Source organism: Bubalus bubalis, chromosome 2 (genome assembly GCF_019923935.1).
Source record: "Bubalus bubalis isolate 160015118507 breed Murrah chromosome 2, NDDB_SH_1, whole genome shotgun sequence".
Classification (NCBI taxonomy): Eukaryota; Metazoa; Chordata; class Mammalia; order Artiodactyla; family Bovidae; genus Bubalus; species Bubalus bubalis.
The window spans coordinates 19162990-19183092 of NC_059158.1; the positions used below are offsets into that span (position 1 = coordinate 19162990).

General features: G+C 41.6%; 1 protein-coding gene across 7 annotated transcripts in view; it reads right to left on the bottom strand.

Annotated features, from left to right (window-relative positions):
- The window catches only part of GPLD1 (glycosylphosphatidylinositol specific phospholipase D1), a 64325-nt gene that overhangs the window by 40111 nt on the left and 4111 nt on the right, over positions 1-20103 (bottom strand). For 5 of the 7 annotated variants that reach the window (XM_025266381.3, XM_044927889.2, XM_044927895.2 and 2 more), the window contains exons 2-3: positions 12223-12305; positions 9667-9722 (exon numbers count right to left, since the gene is read on the bottom strand). In XM_025266381.3, the coding sequence (XP_025122166.3) occupies positions 9667-9722; positions 12223-12305 (139 nt within the window). Of the gene's footprint in view, positions 1-9666; positions 9723-12222; positions 12449-12770; positions 13480-20103 lie in introns of those variants that run through there. The other 2 variants (XM_044927882.2, XM_006051206.4) reach the window with 2 other exon arrangements.

Below are 20103 nucleotides of genomic sequence, written 5' to 3' on the forward strand. Positions count from 1 at the left end.
CTGGTGTGTGGTAAGTTTTTTGATGACCTAAGTGACAACCAGTAAAATGAGAAAAATACAGACAGGTATACATATATATTTATTGGGGCTTCCCAGGTGGCGCTGGTGGTAAAGAACCCACCTGCCAATGCAGGAGGCATAGGAGATGCAGGTTTGATCCCTGGGTCAGGAAGATCCTCTAGAGAAGGAAATGGCAACCCACTCCAGTATTGTTGCCTGGAGAATCCCATGGACAGAGGAGCCTGGTGAGCTACATACAGTCCATGGAATCACGAAGAGTCAGACACGACTGGACAACTAATACACACATATATATATTCATACACATATACATATATCAGTTCATATCTATTCGTGTGTGTGTGTTTATAGTTGCTACCTGTGCTTTAGAGTAAGATGATATCCTTTATAGATTAAAGGTTAAGATTATAACCTTTTGGAGGGTTACAAAAATACCCTTTCCCATTTCCAAATATGATGTGTAAGTCGATGGTAAAGGTTTTCTTCCCAGCATTCTTCCTTGGTGGCCTGGCTCACTCCATCCCATTCCAACCCCCTTATGGCTACACCCAGATGAGTGCTAGGGCCTAGAAAATGAAGACTACATTCCCCAGCCACTACTGAGGAGCCACTTCTCCCTTGTTTATTCCCAGCCAGCATGGAAGTGTTTGGCCTTTTGGCAGCAGAAGTAGAGGGGGCCCAGGTGATCACAGGCAGAGTAGAGGGCATCTATTTTGTTACTAAGGAGAGTGGCTGAGGTGATGAGGTCCTGGAGCCAACAGTCAATATGGCTGCTTCTTACTTTCCAAACCACACAGGAGACAGTTGGACATGGAGCTCGTGAATGGAACAGTGTCTGTTTGACTGCTTAGTGGCTCTGGCAGGCCAGTTCTGTGTGTTGTTTTGGGAGTCCTTTCCGGATACTCAGCTTAGAGGCTGCTCCTCCATTTCTCACAGTTTGTCAGCACTGAATCCCCTAATACGTGGTCTTGGACCCCTCCCCACATAAGAGGGCTTTCCTCTTATGGAAACCCAGAGGGGTTTCCACTATCTACAAATGAGCTCTGACCCAGTGGGCAAAGGAAAAGTCTGGCAATCCAACTTTTTAATTTTTCAATAGGGACTTACTAATAACATAGGCTAGATGTAGAAGCAACAAAGAAGTACCTCAAAGAACTTGAAACAGAAGGAAATACAGTATCACCTACTTTTTGTTTTTGCTTTTTCAAGCAGTGTCTCATCCCCAGTCTTCTAAAGACAGAATCACTTCCATACTGAGCAGGTGAGGCAGACTGACCACAAGGGCGGCATATCCATTCCCACTACAGTATTTGGCTCAGAGATGTTTGCTTAACAAAAGCTACTTCAGCTAGAACGTCCCCCAAGACTTCTCAGCTAGAGCTGTGGGGAGAAGAAAGAAGATGCTTTCTTCTCCTCAGAGTTTTTGCTTGTTAGTTTGTTTTAAGACATTCTTTTGTTTTTAAGATGATGCTCTCTCTCAGTCTTATTTATTTTGGGCCACATCTTGCAGGTAACGAGTATCTTAGTTCCCCGACCAAGGATGACTGACCCTGTGCCCCCTGCAGAGACAGTGCAGATTCTTAACCACTGGACTGCCAGGGAAGTCTTCAACTCTCCAGGGATTTTAGACTTAGAAACTGAGTTCCGGATGGCCAGTGTCTTCCAGCGGCGTCTAGGAGAGAGAGTACCACTTAGACCTCTCAGTCCAGCTCTGCCCAGGCTTATCAGTTACATGAACCCTTAAAGTCTTTTTTCTAAAGACAGTTGGAGTTGGACTTTTGCCACTTAAAAGTAATAATTAACTTTGCTGAATATTTACCTTAGCAGCCACTGTAATGGTCACTTCATATGTATTAAGACTTGTTGAATCTGAATCTCCTGGTGAGATAGTGTTATTTAACAGGGAAAAATAATGCTAAAGCAAATTTTAAATAATTCTAAAGCAAATTTTAGAAAGTAAAGGTGTCGGGTGGGAGGGAAGCTCAAGAGGAGAGGATACACATATACATATAGCTGATTCATGCTGTTGTATAGCAGAAACGAACAACATTGTAAAGCAATTAAAATCCAGTTAAAAATAAATTTTAAGAAAAGGTATCAGAAAAAAATCAGGAAACCGCTAGAGAGAAAAGAGTACAGAAGGAGGATATGTCCTTCAGATATAAAAATGCACCAAAAGACACAGATCAATGAAACAGAATAAAGAGTAAAGAAATAGATTCAACCATAATGCGTGATAGAGATGAATAAAGGATGGAGTAATTGACAATTGTGTTGGCACAACCCCACTGCAATGAACACTCCATTCTTGCAGGGAATCCATACTTAACCTATGTGACACTGACTTGAAATTGACATTATCAGTAACAGGTCACTGGATCCCTATCATGCTTTATGCAAAAATTAAGTACAAGATGAATTAGAGAGTTAAATGTCAAAAACAGAGCCATGAAAATAACAAGACACATTTTAAGTGAATAATTGTATAATCTCAGAATGGAAATGATGTTTCTAAGCAAAACATACAGGCAGAAACCATTAAAGAAAAGATTGATGCACTTAACTACACAACAATTTAATGCTGTGCATGGTAAAAAGAACCAGACTGTGGCGGATGCATGTTGATGTATGGCAAAACCAATACAATATTGTAAAGTAAAAAAAATAAAAATAAATAAATAAAAAGAACCAGAAACAAATTTAAGAGAAAAATAAATAACCACGAGAATCATTTGACACATGATAAGATGCTGTCTTTAGTAAAACAAAAAGTCATTCTTCACATCAAGATTAATATCCTAATAGAACAATTAGCAAATACACAGGCAATTCATAGAAGAAGCAATAGAAATAGTCAATAAACACTTGAAAATATATTTAACCTCATTAATAATAAATTAATTACTTGTCAATATAACCTATAACAAAATACCATTTTCGCATATTGGCAAAAATGAAAAAAATAATAAGAACAGACTTCTAAAAGTGAATCTGTTTCCAAAGCTGAAAATAAAGAAATTTCAATGAACTACAGGAACAATTAAGGATATTAATCCTTTCTTGGTCCCGTATGTCTTCCCTGTTCTGTTTTCGTTTTTCATTTGTTTCTGGGCCAAGGGGATTCGACTAGCGGTACCAGAGCTGAAGGGACCTGCTCCTTGGATTACCTACAAGGAGATCAAGCATGTCAGAACCAGAACTTGTATTAAGGATAATGGAGGTCAGGTTTCTCACTGTTGCAGAAAGGAGTTACAGATATGAACCTGGAGAAGATTAGATTAGATCCTGTGCTGATGGATTGGAATTGGAGATGTTTTCATGTGAATTCAGGGTTTTAAACAGACACAAAAGCCAACTTGAAATGAATTCTGGGACAATTGGAGCATCAGGATAAATAATATTAGTAATGTGATATAGAGTTTCCCTGGTGGCTCAGACGGTAAAGAATTTGCCTGCAATGTGGGAGACCTGGGTTTGATCTCTGGGTTGGGAAGATCCCCTTGAGGAAGGCATGGCAACTCCAGTATTCTTGCCTGGAGGATCCCATGGACAGAGGAGCCTGGAGGGCTACCGTCCTTGGGGTCACAAAGAGTCAGATATGACTGGGTGACTAAGCACTGCACATAATGTGATATAAACCATTGAATAAAATAGGAATCCATGAATATATAATATAAACAGATAGATAAATGGGGAAGAAGAGTCATTACCTTACAGCAGAATCCAAATTTATAAATGTACAAGGAATGATAGAATCAGATGAACATTTGGCAAACATCAAAATTATTTCAGGCAAGAATCAATGGATGCTAAAAAGTTTAATGAGAAACAGAATATTTGCATTACCTCAATATATCTCCCTACAAAATATTTACTATTTAAAGAAGTAGAAAATATTTATTAACTTTCCAATGTAAAATGTGGCAGACACCATCTTAACCAAAATCATCATCAATAGCAATAGGACTTCTGCTTCCAGGAAGATGGAGTGGGTGTACTTATCCCTGTTCTTTTTGCTGAATACAGCTGAAATCCTGGACATTGTCTAAGAAAAGAATATAACTTATGACTCAAAGGTGGATAAAAGTATGCACAATGAATAGGAGCTGAAGAGTAACACTGTGGTGAGTTCTGTGGATTTTCTTTTTGCTTCATGTAGTCCAAACTGGATATTGGAAAAGCCAGCTGCCTAGAAACTCCAATGGGTGTAGACAAAACAAAAGCCTGCAACTCTCAGGCCACAAAACCAGGCATGGGACAGCCTAGCAAGACAGAACTTCTGCACAGTAACCTCTCTGCTCTAGACAAACACCAAAGAAGAAAACACAGACTCACACTTCCTCACCACTAGCTAAGGTCTCATGGGGAGCCTCGGCTTGCCCTCTGACCAGGCTGCAATGAGGTGCCCTGGCTCCCCCACTGCGGTGGTATCAGAGAGGGCTAAGGAGGGAGCCAGAACTTTCATCCCTGCCATCCTGTCCCCTACCCTATGGTATCAGTGAGACCATGAGGAGAGCCTGGACATCCAATCCCAACTGGAACAAGGGATTTCTCCCCTTCCCTGCTGTGGGAAGGGGAGCAGTATAAGAAGAGGCCCAGGGGAGATCAGGACATCCACCTCCACCCAGGTAAGAGGCCACCTCTGCCTTCTGACAACAGTAAAGACCACGGTGAGGAGCAGCCATTAGGTACTCCTTCCTATGCTAGCTAGGGAGGCATCAAGAGAGGCCCAGTGAGGAACCTTGAATTCTAACCCCTGTTGGCAGTTAGGAAGGAGTGTCCCCTGACTCCTTCCACTACCTGAGTGGTATCAGAAGAACACAACTAGAACAGGAATTTTAAAGAAGATCCAGTCTTGTAACCTAATACCTAAAAAGTCCAGGCTACAATCAAAGATCACTCGTCATACCAATAACTAGAAAGATGTCAAAAGGAATGATAAAAGACAGTCATCAGATGCCCACCAAGAGATGGCAGGAATTTCTGAATTATCTGACAAATATTTTATAGCAACTCTCAGAAAAATGCTTCATTGAACAATTGCAAACACATCTGAAACCAAAAAAAAAAGAAGAAAGAAAAAAGTTCTCTCAAATAGAAGACATAAAGAACTGAATGAAAAATACAACAGCTGAAATAAAAGTTAACATCACCAGAAATGGTTCAAATTGACATTAAAGGCCTTTTGGTAAAACACAATAAGAGTACAGCGTCACTTCAGTGGTCTATAGTATTTCTGCCCAAAACTAACCTGCAGGAGAATCTAATCATGAAGAAACATCAAACAAAACCAAATGAAGGTGCATTCCACAGTTACTGGGTTGTACTTTTTCAAACTATTGAGGACAACAAAGAGAAGGTAGGCCTAAGGAACTGTTCCAGGTTGGAGAAGCTCAGAGGGAACCAAACACATGCTTCTGGAACGATGAAGCATGTTGAGTTAACTGTTGAAATCTGTAAGAGCCTGGGATTGGGCAATAGTGTTATTTCTATGTTGATTTCCTGATTGTCATTATCATCATACTATAGTTATATAGACGTATATAGTAGTGTGTGTATATGTACACACACACATATATATAGTCCTTGTTTTTAGGAAATATAGTCCCTCCTTAACCATGGTTTTGCTTTCCTTGGTTTAGTGACCCAAGTTCAAAAATATCAAATGGGGCTTCCCTGGTGGTCCAGTGGTTAAGAATCTGCCTTGCAATGCAGAGGACACCCGTTTGATCCCTGGTCCAGGAAGATCCCACATGCCATGGAGCAACTGAGCCTGTGTGCCAGCTCAGCTACTGAGCCAGCTCTCTCTGCGCCACAACTGCTGAGCCGTATGCCACAACTATTGAAGCCCACGAGCTTAGAACCCATGCCCCACAACAAGAGAAGCCGCTGCAGTGAGAAGCCTGTGCGCCACAAGAGAGTAGCCCCCATTCCTCACAGGTAGAGAAAGCCCATGCGCAGCAGTGAAGACTCAGCCCAGCCCAAAATAGATCATCTCAGATGGAAAATTCCAGAAATAAGCAATTCCTGATTTTTAAACTGGCCACCATTCTGAGAATGATGATGAAAGCTCGCACTATCCTGTTCTATCAAGCCTCCCTTTGTCCACTATATCCTGCCTGTTAGTCTCCATCATTAGACCAGCGATTTAGGTAGTACAGTGCTTGTGTTCAAGTAGATCTTACCTTACTCAGTAATGGCCCCAAAGCACAAGAGGAGTGGTGCTGGCAATTTGGACATACCGAAGAGAAACTGTAAAGGGCTTTCTTTAAGTGAAAAGGTGAATGCTGTAGACTTAATAAGGCAAGAAATATTGTAGCTATGAAATTGTGAAGGAAAAGGACATTTGTGCTAGTATTGCCGCAGCACCTCAAACTGCAAAAGTACAACCACAGTATACAATTAAGCGCTTAGATAAAACGGAAAAGACAACAAATTTGTTCAGTAAGTTATTTTGATAGGAAGACCATAGTTACATAATTTTTATTACATATATTGTTATAATTGTTCTATTTTTTAGTCACTGTTGTTTCTCTTACTGTGCCTAATTCATAAATTAAGCTTTATCATAAGTATGTACATATGTGTAGGAAACTATGGTATATATGAGGTACTTTTCCAGTAGCCATGTATGGATGTGAGAGGTGGACTATAAAGAAAGCTGAGGCCAAAGAATTGATGCTTTTGAACTGTGGTGTTGAAGAAGACTCTTGAGAGTCCCTTGGACTGCAAGGAGATCCAACCAGTCCATCTTAGAGGAGATCAGTCCTGAATATTCATTAGAAGGACTGATGCTGAAGCTGAAACTCCAATACTTTGGTCACCTGATGTGAAGAGCTGACTCATTTGAAAAGACCCTGATGCTGGGAAAGATTAAGGGCAGGAGGAGAAGGGGACGACAGAGGATGAGATGGTTGGATGGCATCACCAACTCAATGGACATGAGTTTGGGTAAACTCTGGGAGTTGGTGATGGACAGGAAGGTCTGGCGTGCTGTGATCCATGGGGTCGCAAAGAGTCAGACAAGACTGAGCAACCCAACTGAACTGAACTGTCCACAGTTGCAGGCATCCACTGAGGGTCTTGGGACATATCCCCTGAGGGTAAAGGGAATTACTGTACACAAGGGTGCATTGAAGGGTAATTACAACCACTTCAGCAGTTAACTCTCAAATGGCTCAGGGGAAAATCATATGCATACATAGGCTCAGAAGGCAAATAGGATAAGTTATCAACAATTGGGGGAATTAGTTAAAAGTCATACAGAAAGTATTTGTCTAATTTTTTTCAACTTCTCTATCAGTTTTAAATTATTTCAAAATAAAGAGTTAACATAGGAAACTGGTTAAATAAATTATGGTACAGAGAATTATGTAATTGTTAAAAATTATTCTAAAGACTTCTATTAATATGGACATGAACAAATATATGATCTCTCTGATATAGTAAATGACCAAAAAGGCAAGTTTACAAAATAACGTAACTTTAAATTTTTTTTACGATCAGTTTCTATTAGTTCTATGATCAGAAAAGACCAAACCTATTCTATGGGCAGTGAGGGAGGAGCAGAGCAAAGAAAAGACAGCAACCAACCAAACACCATTGTTCTGATTTCCTGGTTAATACACCATATTTATTTATTTATCTAATAAATTATATTTATGCTTGTAGAAGGACTAAAATCAGGGCAATAATGACCACCAAACTCTGGGAGATTGTGAAGGACAGGGAAGCCCACTGCAGACCATGGGGTCATAAAGAGTCAGACACGACTTAGCGACTGGACAACAACAAAATTACCACCAGTGTGAGATACATTTGGTTCTTACAGTTCTTATACATTAATAAACTGATTTTCTCAGCTTTATGCATTAGTCTCTTATTAACTTGATTATGGTAAGTTAGCAGTGAAAGACGCTCAGTCGTGTCCAACTCTTTGCAACCCCATGGACTGTATAGTCCATTGAGTTCTCCAGGCCTGGGTTGGGAAGATCCCCTGGAGATGGGAAAGGCTACCCACTCCAGTAGTCCATGGGGTGGCAAAGAGTCGGACACAATTGAGCAACTTTCACTTTCTTAATACTGGAGTGGGTCGCCTTTCCCTTCTCCAGGGGATCTTCCCAAACCAGGGATCGGACCCAGGTCTCCCGCATTGTGAGAGGATTCTTTATCAGCTGAGCCACAAGGGAAGCCCAAGAATACTGGAGTGGGTAGCCTATCCCTTCTCTAGAGGATCTTCCCGACCAAGGAATTGAGCCGTGGTCTCCTGCATTGCAGGTAGATTCTTTACCAACTGAGCTATCAGAGAAGCCATGGTAAGTTAAAGTCATTAAAAATGCAGTCACCTCTGGATGGATCAGCAAAAGATAATCCCAGAACCAACAGAACCCAGACCCTAAATGTGCAGGGCTTACTGAGCACTGCCAGCCTGTGGGATCCGTCTAGCATCCTTGGGGTAGCTCCCTCTGGATCCTTTCACCAAACTGGACCAATGAGTCCAGCACTCACCAGAGAGCAGGTTTTAGTATAGAGAAGGAGAAACTTCAAAGCCCCACATACGAAGTTATAAAACAGATCCTCAATCTTTGAAAAGAGGTTTTCTGACAACATGAGAAAAGCTAACATAATCCCTGTCTTCATGAGTTAAAAGGGGGAGGTGTGCATTCTCAGGGCACTCAAGCCATTTTCAGTGACGACATCCGTATACGGATTAGGACCAGTGCTGAGGGGAAGGATGTGTGTCCATTTAACATGTTTTAAGTTAGTGATGCAAGCTTGAATACCTCTACTAGAAAATCACCCTGGGCACGCTCAGGATTGATTGTTCACACAATGAGGCAGATTCTTGCTTCTCCTCTTTCCTACCACTTTCTATCAGGGTCAATGAAGACGACAAATATAAATGCTGTTTTTTTCCCTAGCGGGCCTGTTAAATTGGTGAATAAGGAAGTTGAAACTAATGACAAAAAGCAGTTTATGAACAATGCTAGATTTCAGTTTTTGTATCATCCTGCGTTCCATACTGGATCACCAACACTCACTGGTAAATAATTTGATCCAATTCTGAAGTCATAGAGAATTTAACCACTCTTCTCAAAGGTAATATTTAAGAATCATCTTTGTCACAGTTTTATTTAGCTATAGAATTAGAAAGAGTGTATAGTGCCAGAATGGTTTCAACTAATTTGAAGATGGATAAAGGTGAGTCATCAGCTAGTTGTACTAAGAACACAGTAGGCAGAAAAGTCTTAATCTCAAAGCATACTTCTCAATAAATACTTACTTCTTCCCATGATGATGCAGTTTTTACATAACACAGAGAGATAAGAAGTGGGGAAAAGTGGCTTATGTATAATTTTTCTTTACAAAAAGAAATAAGGTGTACCATTTTAAGAAATTCTCTCAAACACTGCTTTCAAATGTTTTTTGCACTATAATTTATATAAAATATTTCATTATTATATATATTCAAGTAGTGCTAAAGGAGATATACATTTTAACTCCAAATATTAATATTTTATAAAGACATAAAAAGGACTCATCTTTTTAATTGAAACTAGATATTTCAATATCTGTTAGGACTTTTGTCCCCTATGAGAGGAAGCTAACGCCCAAGGAATAAAAGAAAAAAATCAAACTTTTTACCTCTTTGTAGTTAATACTCCCATCCTGAAGGTGGAGAAACTCCAGAGCTCTGTGTCCTGAAAGAATGAGTATATAAATGAATTAAATCCAACTATAACTGAAAACAGAACTGCCTGAAGATCATTTTAAAAGGAAAAGATAAAATTTTGTGCTTGTAACTGTCAAGGAAGTGGGACGTGACAATTTAGTTTGTACTAGTAATTTTCATTAGCCGATAGTTAGATTCAAACAATATTTATATTGTTAGGATACAAATCAAAATTACAGTTTCTGCTTAACTAGCTCTTACGACCTTGGGTAAGTTACATTACCTCTCTAGGCTTCAGTTCCCCCCTATGTAAAATTAAGTAAATAACATCCACCTTATAGGTTTGGTGAGAGAATCACACACACAAAAAAGAAAAAGGCTAAGTGATGAGCTAATGACTGACACATGTCAAAAACTCAAACAGAAGTTATATTTTGCTTCAACAACTCACTGGGGTAGAGAAACCAAGTTTATCGTACAATACAGGGTGTAAACCATGGACTGAATCAATGACCCACAAGTGTTTTCTCACTGGACTACTTTAGAAGGAGGAAAAAAGTCTCAAAAAGCCATGTGCTCCACCCACACACCCACACCCATAAGATATGCACACCCACACCCTCTATCTTCTTAGTATCAATAACAGGAACACTCCTTGTGAAGAGATAGTCAAAGGTGACACCTTATTTCTATTGGAAGTCACATCCACAGAAATGTAGCCACTACCATAAGCATTTATATCATAAAGAGACAAAGTTGTAGCAGACAGAAATAACAGGTATATAGGATTATAGAGGTTTACAGACCGAAACCAATGAAGGAGGCCAATTCTAATTAACTCACAAAAATGTCAATCATCCACACAGGCCTTATATAAGAAGTGAAAACAAGAACCAAGATATTTATGAAATCATGTACATTATTGGCAAATAATTATCAAAGTTTTAATCTCTTTGTATAAGAATCCTCACAATCTGCGCAGATTTGGAATTGCCTTCAATTATGTCCACATAAACATGTTATATTTATGTTAACATATTAATTATTAGAGCCCTTGTTTGGCACCTACTGAAGAAAGGCAAGCAATTATCTGAATTTTAAAAATTTTGAAATTTCATCTGTCTTGCTAATTTTTTAACTCTAAAGATTAAAAAGTTGAATATCCTCACTTATATTTGTTCCTCTTTGGCCCACTGCTAAAGTTTTTAGCAATTTCAGTTTCACAGAACTTAGATGTGTAAGATAATTTAGAATTCATTAAGAAGTTCAGCCCCCTCATTTTGCAAAAGAGAAAGAGAAAGTGAGTTTCCCAGAGTCACTCATGTAGTTTATAGCAGAGCTGGTATTAAAACCTACACCTGATTCTCTTTTCCACTGTCTCCTGACTCTAACATCTAACATTTTAGATGTTAAATGACTCTAACATTTTAGCATAGATGTTTCATGAAAGAATACTGGACCAACTGTTAGGATATGTAATTCTAGACTAGGTCACTAACGAGTTAGCTGTGAAAACTCTCTGAGATCAATTTCCTCTGTTGTAAAATAAAGGAACTATACTCAGTGACTTCTAGTATTCCTTCAAATCATAATTCTGTGATAATATAGTTCCTGCCCAGCAGAGCTCAATGTTCTGTTTTGCACTGATAAATTTTCATATGTTTTTTAAATTGGGGGATAGTTGCTTTACAATGCTGTGTTAGTTTCTGCTGTACAACAACGTTGAGTCAGTCATAAATATGCATATATCCCCTCCCTCTTAAGCCTCCGTGCCCTCTTTCCAAATTTTCATTTTTCATTCATAATCCTGTTCTGCTTTGAACCTTCTAGAGGTAGCATAACTAAAACATTGCTACTGTTTTTATCTAAAGAGTAAAAAAACATTACGAATACATTTCATCCAAGAACCAACCTTTTGTGCTACCATCTACTTTTATCCAGATCACTCAGCCTTTGCCCCGAGCTCACAGGCATCGGCTTATTATATCCCCAGGCTCCCCAAATCCTGCCATCATTCTGGGTATCTCTAATACCAGGGACCATTCAAATTCCCCCGCTTCCTTGCTCTCCCTGAAGCCAACCATCTTTAAAGCCGTTTGACTCAGGGGACCCAGTCCCGTGGCTACATGTGGTCCTTCACATATACTTGAAAATGTAAAAACAAAAATAGATTCCTCTACTCCTACCATACTACCCCCATTTTTCTCTTCTCCTATTCTATCAGTTCTTATGCTTCATGGGACACCCCCCGCCCCCACCCAAGTTTATCCAGTTCCTGTTTCCCCATGCAGAGAAACAGCCCGAGACCCAGTGATCAAAGCACCTTTCTGCTTCTCCATGGACTTCACTCCGATAGTCAGTCCCCAGCCCTGGACGACTCCAGCCTGGGCTTTCTCCCCTTCGCTGCCGCATGGCTCAAGGCAGCAGGGGAACTTGTTGTCAACAAGTGGGATAGATTTTAAATCCTCTCCTTAACGTTTCTGACAGATACACTGTCCTTCATACCATGATAAGAGGCTGCCACTTACCTATTTCTATGTGTGTCGAAATGCCACATGGTGAACTTCTAGGGCAGAAGAAGCCCAGTAGCATCAGCAGTCCTGACCAGAATCTGAAAGCAGACATGCTCTCATTACTCCCCGCTCCTATGGTGACGAGCAATGCTCAGAGCTGCGGCAGCACGGAGTCTAGAAGCCTGGCCCAGACCAGCTGCTCTCCCTCTAACCAGGTCACTGACACGGGAAACCCTGCCTCATTTCAAAATAATATCATTTCCCAGTGAAGTCAACTGTTTAACTACTGTTTAACTTCACCAGGACAGCAAACAAACTCCACCTGGGAGAGGAAAGAAAAAAAAAAAAAAGGGATAAACTGAAATCTCAATGCCTCCCGGTAGGAGCATTCCCATCACCTGACTCTGGTTTCTCCTGGATTTCTTTTTAATATGACATTTGGATGGAGATGCAAAGTTGTCTCCAAATATTCTTTGCTTTCTTTAAAAAAAAAAAGATATTGATAACCTTTATCTTTAAAAGATATTGATTGTATTGATAATCCATATATTGGACCACCTCACCTCACAAGAGTCGATTTCTCTTGCATTTTTTCCGCACATATATCTGGTTGCCCTGCTTCCTCGGCCTCTGCAGCCACAAGTGCTGGGAAGGGTTTTATGATGATCAGTTGGAACCAGCTTCTCTTTCAGTATTTGGCAACAGATAATGACACGTGTATGGGATTACACAACAGCAACTACTCCTGGTCTCTTTCTCCCTGGCTGTTCTTATAGCACTTATCCAGAACCTGCTGCCTGGCCAGATTCCTGCAAGCAAAGATGCTGATAACACTTTCAGCGGGGGAGAGGGGAGTGTGAGTGGGGAGAGACAGATTTTGGACCAAGAAAGAAGGATTCAGAAAATGAGAGGTTCAGAATACACCTGACATTACAAGTATGCAATCTATTGCACTTAATCAATGGGAGAACTTAGGTGTAACTCTTTGTAGAAATGATGGTGATCTTAAAGCTCGAATGACGCATAACATTAGAAGCAGGAAAGTTGATTTTGAAAGAGGGGGAGGACACAGCGTTCATTCTCAGGTGAGCCAAATGGAAGAGAAGAAGAGAAGACGGGATGGTCTGAGACCCTCGGGTGTCTGCCAAGTTTCCTTTGCTCCTGCAAATCCCCAAGGAAAACAATGCTAACAGCTCTTCCCCAACCCCGATGGCATGAGGCCCTGCTGCTCCTGACTGTAGGTCAGAGGCCATAAACTGAGTGTTTTGTTTGGCAAATGGACTGTTTTATAAACTTAGGCCATTTTTTTTTTTAAACAGGAAAAATCTGCATATAAATCTAGATTTCTGGGAATTTGCTGCTGGTCCACTGGCTACGACTCTGTGCTTTCACTAGCTGAGAGCCCCAGGTTCAATTCCTGGTGTGGGAAATAAGATCCCAAAAGCTGTGCAGCACAACCTAAAACACAAACAAAAAACCTGACTTCTAGCTGTTTTTAAAAAACAAACAAAGAACTGGCTTCATGAACTGATGCCCCCATGTGTGAGGACCATCAACTGGACTCCATCCAGCTGGCAGGTCTCTGTCCCCAGCCAGAGGTACCCTCCCCACGTTCCCCCGTCCCCACCAGCCACACGATATGTGCAGACTACCGGACCCTTCTGGCCACCAGAGGCCATGGAGTTTGCTCCCTTCTCACTCCGAGTTTTCTCCCTTCTCCGAGTTTTCTCCCTTCTCACTCTGAGTTTTCTGAAGCCTACATGTGAGAGGGTGGTGATTACAATTTAGGGCTCTGGTAAGCCCAGAAGAACTTTCCCTGGTGGCTCAGACAGTAAAGAGTCTGCCTGCCATGTGGGAGACCCAGGTTCGATCCCTGGCTCAGGAAGATCCCCTGGAGAAGGAAATGGCAACTCACTCCAGGATTCTTGCCTGGAAAAGCCCACACACAGAGGAGGCTGGTGGGCTACAATCCATGGGGTCAAAAAGAGTTGGACATGACTGAGCAACTTCACTTCACAAGCCCAGAAAACTCAGGAGTATTCAGTGACTGACAAAGTAAGAGGTCTGCAAAGGGTCAACAGGGAAGATGAAGCACTGCCTGAAAACGGTATCTAATCAGATTTAATAAGACAAATCCATCCACAAAGCTCCAGAGAAAGAAACAGGTTCAGGGATCCGTAACTAAGCAATACTAATCCCGAGTTTCTCATTACATATAATTTTTGTGTTTACAGTTCAGAATGACTTAATTTTATGCATGCAACAGAACAAGAGGTAATTACTTGCTTAGGCAGTCTAGTGTGATAGTTATGAGATAGGGCCTTTACAGAACAATACTGCTTGAGCTTTTGTGAAGTTTGTATTACCTTTGTAACCATGAAAACAAAGATATGACTTTTAAAGGAAAGTTAAAATGCAGCTTGCAATATTAAGAAAACTATCTGACAAATGTGTATGGAATTATTTTTCTTTCCACCCCCTGCCCTCTTTCCTAATACAGGTGGCTTCGTCATAAAATAGAGAGCATGAGTCTACCATTCAGAGCTTTTCTATAAATAGAGATGCAAGTTGAGAAGTAAACAAGCAGGTCCATTAAGGAATGGGGGCAGGAAGTATAAGCTTGAGCACAAGGCCTTGGGTTTCATTTGGGTCCTTGTTCTACTGCCTTCTATTGGGGTGACACTGGACAAAGTTACTAGAAGTTTATTTGTCTCAGTTTCCTTACTTATAAAATTATCCATAAAAAATGGGAATAATAATACTGCCCACCACATAGAATCGTCATGAAGATCAATGATTAAATATGGAAACATGCTTAGAATAGAGACTGGTACACAGTTTAAGTGTTCAATACACGTTGGCTTCCCCAGGGGCTCAGTGCTAAAGAATCCATCTGCCAATGCAGGAGATGCTGGTTCTATCCCTCAGTCAGGAAGATCCCCTGGAAAGGGACATGGCAAGACACTCCAGTATATTTTGCCTGGTAAATCCCATGAGCAGAGGAGCCTGGCGGGCTATACAGTCCATGGCGTGGCAAAGAGTCGGAAATGAGTTAGCAACTAAACAACAACATCGTTGTTCAAAAGAATTTGAATTTTGCCTTTCTATAAGATATACCTAAGACTTCTATTGAGGGAATTCCCTGGTGATCCAGTGGTTGGGACCCAGCGCTTTCACTGTTGGGGCCCAGCTCGATCCCTGGTCAGGAACTAAGATCCCACAAGCCCCTCTCTCCCCCAAAAGACTTCTACTGTGTAACTATATTCCTTATTGAATTCAAAAATAAGAAAAATAATTTTACACTCAAGATATACAGCAATACATTTTTAATAACAATATAGATTTGTATATAAATCCAGCACTGGGTAGGGCGTTTAAAGTGAAGCCAGATCTCCTTGTATAGATAAATGAAATACAATTTAAGGTCCAGAAACGTTTGAGATAAAGCAGACACTTTCAGCTCACATCTACACATTCTAATATGCTGCTGTCATTATAGAGTCCTTAGAGTGAAAGGAAGAGAGGATGGAGAAAGGTAAAAGCTAGGAGGTGGAGGTGCTCAGGACAGGGGAAAGCCAAGGGGAAAGGAAGAAAGGTCCCTGTCACTAGGTGGTCTTATCCTTTCAAGCCCTGGTGAACACACCTGGCCAGCTCTGGGAGGTGTCAGGGCAGCCTAGAAGCAAGATGGGAGTCAGGAGGGAATCATTCCTGCTCTGAATGGGAGTTTACAAAGAGTACAGAATAGTGGGGGAGTCAGGCAAGGGACATGGTGAATTTCCTAGGCCCTCGGCACTTTTGCCTTGGTGGGGGCCTCCTCTTTCATAAGAATAAGCATTTTTCTTTTAAAAAAAATCACTTTTACATCTGTATTGGTATCAAGGTTAATATCTTAATACTTAAAATCTTATTTTTTAATGCTGACTTTATAAGAAGGGAATATTTTTGTGTTCCCATAAAAATACTATGGGCCCTACGCAGAGTGGGCACCGTTTGAAATAGAACCTTGGAAAAATAAGAGTAATTTCAGATCAAGAGAAGCAACACAGCCGACTTCATTATTCTGGGCCTTAGTTTGGTCAACAAAACAGATTTCCCCAAACCTTAGAAATCAACCATCCATAGAGCTCCCTCTGCAGGCAGAAGATGGAAACACACCAGTTCCCCAGGCCAGTTCAGTTCAGCTGCTCAATCAAGTTCGACTCTTTGCAAATCCATGGACTGCAGCATGCCAGGCTTCCCTGTCCCAACTCCCCATCACCAACTCCCGGAGCCTACTCAAACTCAGCACTGCCTCTCACCCACAATTCCTTCAATAGAATATATGAAAGATTAAACTCTGTTTGAAAGTGCAAGTAGCTCAGTTGTGCCCAACTCTTTGAAACCCCATGGACTGTAGCCCGCCAGGCTGCTCTGTCCATGAAATTCTCCAGGCCAGAACACTGGAGTGGGTAGATGTTCCCTCCTCCAGGGGATCTTCCGGACCCAGGGATTGAACCAAGGTCTTCCTCATTATAGACGGATTTTTTAACCATCTGAGCCACCAGGGAACCCAATGCTATTGCCATTTCTGCTACAAATGTGACCGACTCAAGAATGAATGACAGTAACTCAGCAAAAACCAAAGTCAAAATATAAAGTACAACCTCGGCCTTTCACAAAAAAAATCTAGAAAAAGTTGAAGAGCCCACTGTTCGGTTCAGTTCAGTCGCTCAGTTGTATCCGACTCTTTGCGACCCCATGAATAGCAGCATGCCAGGCCTCCCTGTCCATCACCAACTCCCGCCCCAGAGTTCACTCAAACTCACATCCATCGAGTCAGGTGATGCCATCCAGCCATCTCATCCTCTTTCGTCCCCTTTTCCTCCTGCCCCCAATCCCTCCCAGCATCAGAGTCTTTTCCAATGAGTCAACTCTTCGCATGAGGTGGCAAAGTACTGAAGTTTCAGCTTTAGCATCATTCCTTCCAAAGAAATCCCAGGGCTGATCTCCTTCAGAATGGACTGGTTGGATCTCCTTGCAGTTCAAGGGACTCTCAAGAGTCTTCTCCAACACCACAGTTCAAATTCTTTGGCACTCCGCTTTCTTCACAGTCCAACCCTCACATCCATACATGACCACTGGGAAAACCTTGACTAGACGGACCTTTGTTGGCCAAGTAATATCTCTGCTTTTCAATATGCTATCTAGGTTGGTCATAACTTTCCTTGCTAGGAGTAAGCATCTTTTAATTTCATGGCTGCAGTCACCATCTGCAGCGATTTGCCCACTGTTAGGGAAACTAAATAGTCTTGTTTAGATTTCAGAGACGAAGCAGGGAAGCCTTCTGACCTTGCTTCTAACCTGCCTGGACACTACCTTGACTCTGAGTGCAAGATTTGATAGATAAGCCCCATACATAAGATAGGGTACCTACCTTCCCTGGAGGGGATTAGGCCAACCAAGCCCCAGGCTTAACAAAATTCCAAGTTTTACAGGACAAAACAAACAGCCTTAACATGAAATCAGAGCTGCAATTTGCTCACAGATTGATGATGATATCAGTTTATGTCCTGGGATTATAAGCAGGAGCCTTGAACTGTGAAATTAAAAAGAAATTTAATGAAATTAAGACACTTGCTCCTTGGAAGAAAAGCTATGACAAACCTAGACAGCGTATTAAAAAGCAGAGACAATGCCAACAAAGGTCTGAATAGTCAAAGATATGTTTTTTCCAGTAGTCACGTATGGATCTGAGAGTTGGACCATAAAGAAGGCTGAGCACTGAAGAATTGATGTCTTGAAACTGTGGTGTTGGAGAATATTCTTGAGAGTCCCATGGACAGCAAGGAGATCAAACCAGTCAATCCTAAAGAAAATCAGCCTTGAATATTCATTGGAAAGACTGATGCTAAAGCTCCAATATCTTGGCCACCTGATACAAACAGTCAATTCATTGGAAAAGACCCTGATGCTGGGAAAAATTGAAAGCAGGAGGAGAAGAGGACCACAGAGGATGAGATGCTTGGATAGCATCACCGACTTGATGGACATGAGTTTGAGCAAGCTCTAGGAGATGGTGAAGAACAGGGAAGACTAGCAGTTTGCAGTCCATGCGGTTGCAAAGAGCCAGATATGAGTGAGCAACTGAACGACTACTGAACTGTAATTTTTCACCCACAGAGCAGACTCACTTCCTGGAACATTTTCCCAATTGGGACTCCAGATGAGCTGTGTCATGGGACTTCCCAGTGCTAAGTCTGGATGTTAGTCAAAACCCAATTTGATGATGTATCCTCTGCTGTTTCTATTTCTTTTTTAACGTTAATATATTGAAAGTAAGCTGGATAATTCTCTAATAAATATTGGTATTATTTGTTTGTATATAACGAGTGGCTTGTTAACAAATCCTTTGAACCTGAGAAGGGAAAACTTTCTGTGAAACACCACAGGCTCTATCTACCAAAGCCAGCAAGAGCCTCTCCTCTTAGTAGAAATATAGGGAGTTTTTTGGGACTAGTGATCCTAAATCAACTCAGAGAGTTAGGTTTCATTTGAACCCACAGACTCTGAGTATAGGCCTGCTATTTATATCCTCATCAAAGTTGAGGCTTCCTTGCTACTTCCAGAGTTTTAGGCAAAGTCTAATTGTGATCATACCTTGGTTGCTTGATTTTGACAAAAGGGTCCTGTTGACTCCCTGGTGGCCTAACTTTTGTCAGCTACAAATTGGCACTTGCCAAGAGCATTGTTAGCTACCGAACAAAAGCATTTGCCATCTGCCTCTGCGGAGATTGAAGCATCTGCCTGGTGCTACAGCTGTTGAACTTCAACACTCCCTGAGGGAATTCAGGGTGGAGGGAGGCACTCTGTGCTCCAGGGAATCTGGTGGGACAGGTCTTTAGACAGTTGGACATTTTCAGGAACTGATTTCATGATTCCAATACTTGGATCTCCTCATATCTAGAAAGGAGCTAAAAGCACTAAATCTCTTCAGGGTGACATCAGAGCCTCCTGACTAGCAGAAAAGTGAAAGTCAAAGTCGCTCAGTTGTGTCCTGCTCTTTGCGACCCCCTGGACTCTCTAGGCCAAAATACTGGAGCGGGTAGCCTTTCCTTCTCCAGGGGATCTTCCCAACCCAGGGATCGAACCCACGTCTCATGCACTGCAGGAGGATTCTTTACCAACTGAGCCACAAGGGAAGCCCGACTAGCAGAAAATCTTCTGTAAAATGAGCGTTTACTTGTATTGAACTCCCTCCTTCACCAAAATCTTATATACTGACCTCCCCCCTCCCCCTCTTTGGAGCAGTCTCTTAGAGCTGAGGTGCTGCCTCCCGGGCTGCAGTCCTCATTTTGCCCCAAATAGAACTTAACTAGAAACTCTCAAATTGTGCATCTTTTTAGTGGACATTTTAATCTCACTAGTTGTTTGACCCAGGTCAGCTAGCATGGATTTTAACACTGAGCTGAATTTAAGGTAGCAACTGTACCGAGCCTTATACCTTCTCCCACAACAAACCTATGGGGCAGGTTATCATTCCATCCCACAAAGCAGCGGACCCAGGGTAAAGGACTTGTGGAAGGTCACAAGGCTTGTCAACAAGAGATTCTGAGTTTGATCCAAGTCTGTTCCTCTCCAAAGGCGCTTATATCAAGGGCATCCCTGCTCCCAGTTAACGCAGAAATAGACAAGCATCCAGGCAGCAGAACGCTGGGCCACACTGCACCCCCTCCGAGAACACTTGCCCCAGATTCTAAATGCACAGGAGCTACGACAGTGAAGCATGCTGCTCACGTCCTAAGAAACTGGGGCTGACATCGGCACATCCATGGACCAAGCACTAATTCCAGCGGCGGGGAAAGTTGGTGGCGGGATTGGTGGTGAGAGGGAGCGGCGGAGGGGCTAAGGAATAGTTAC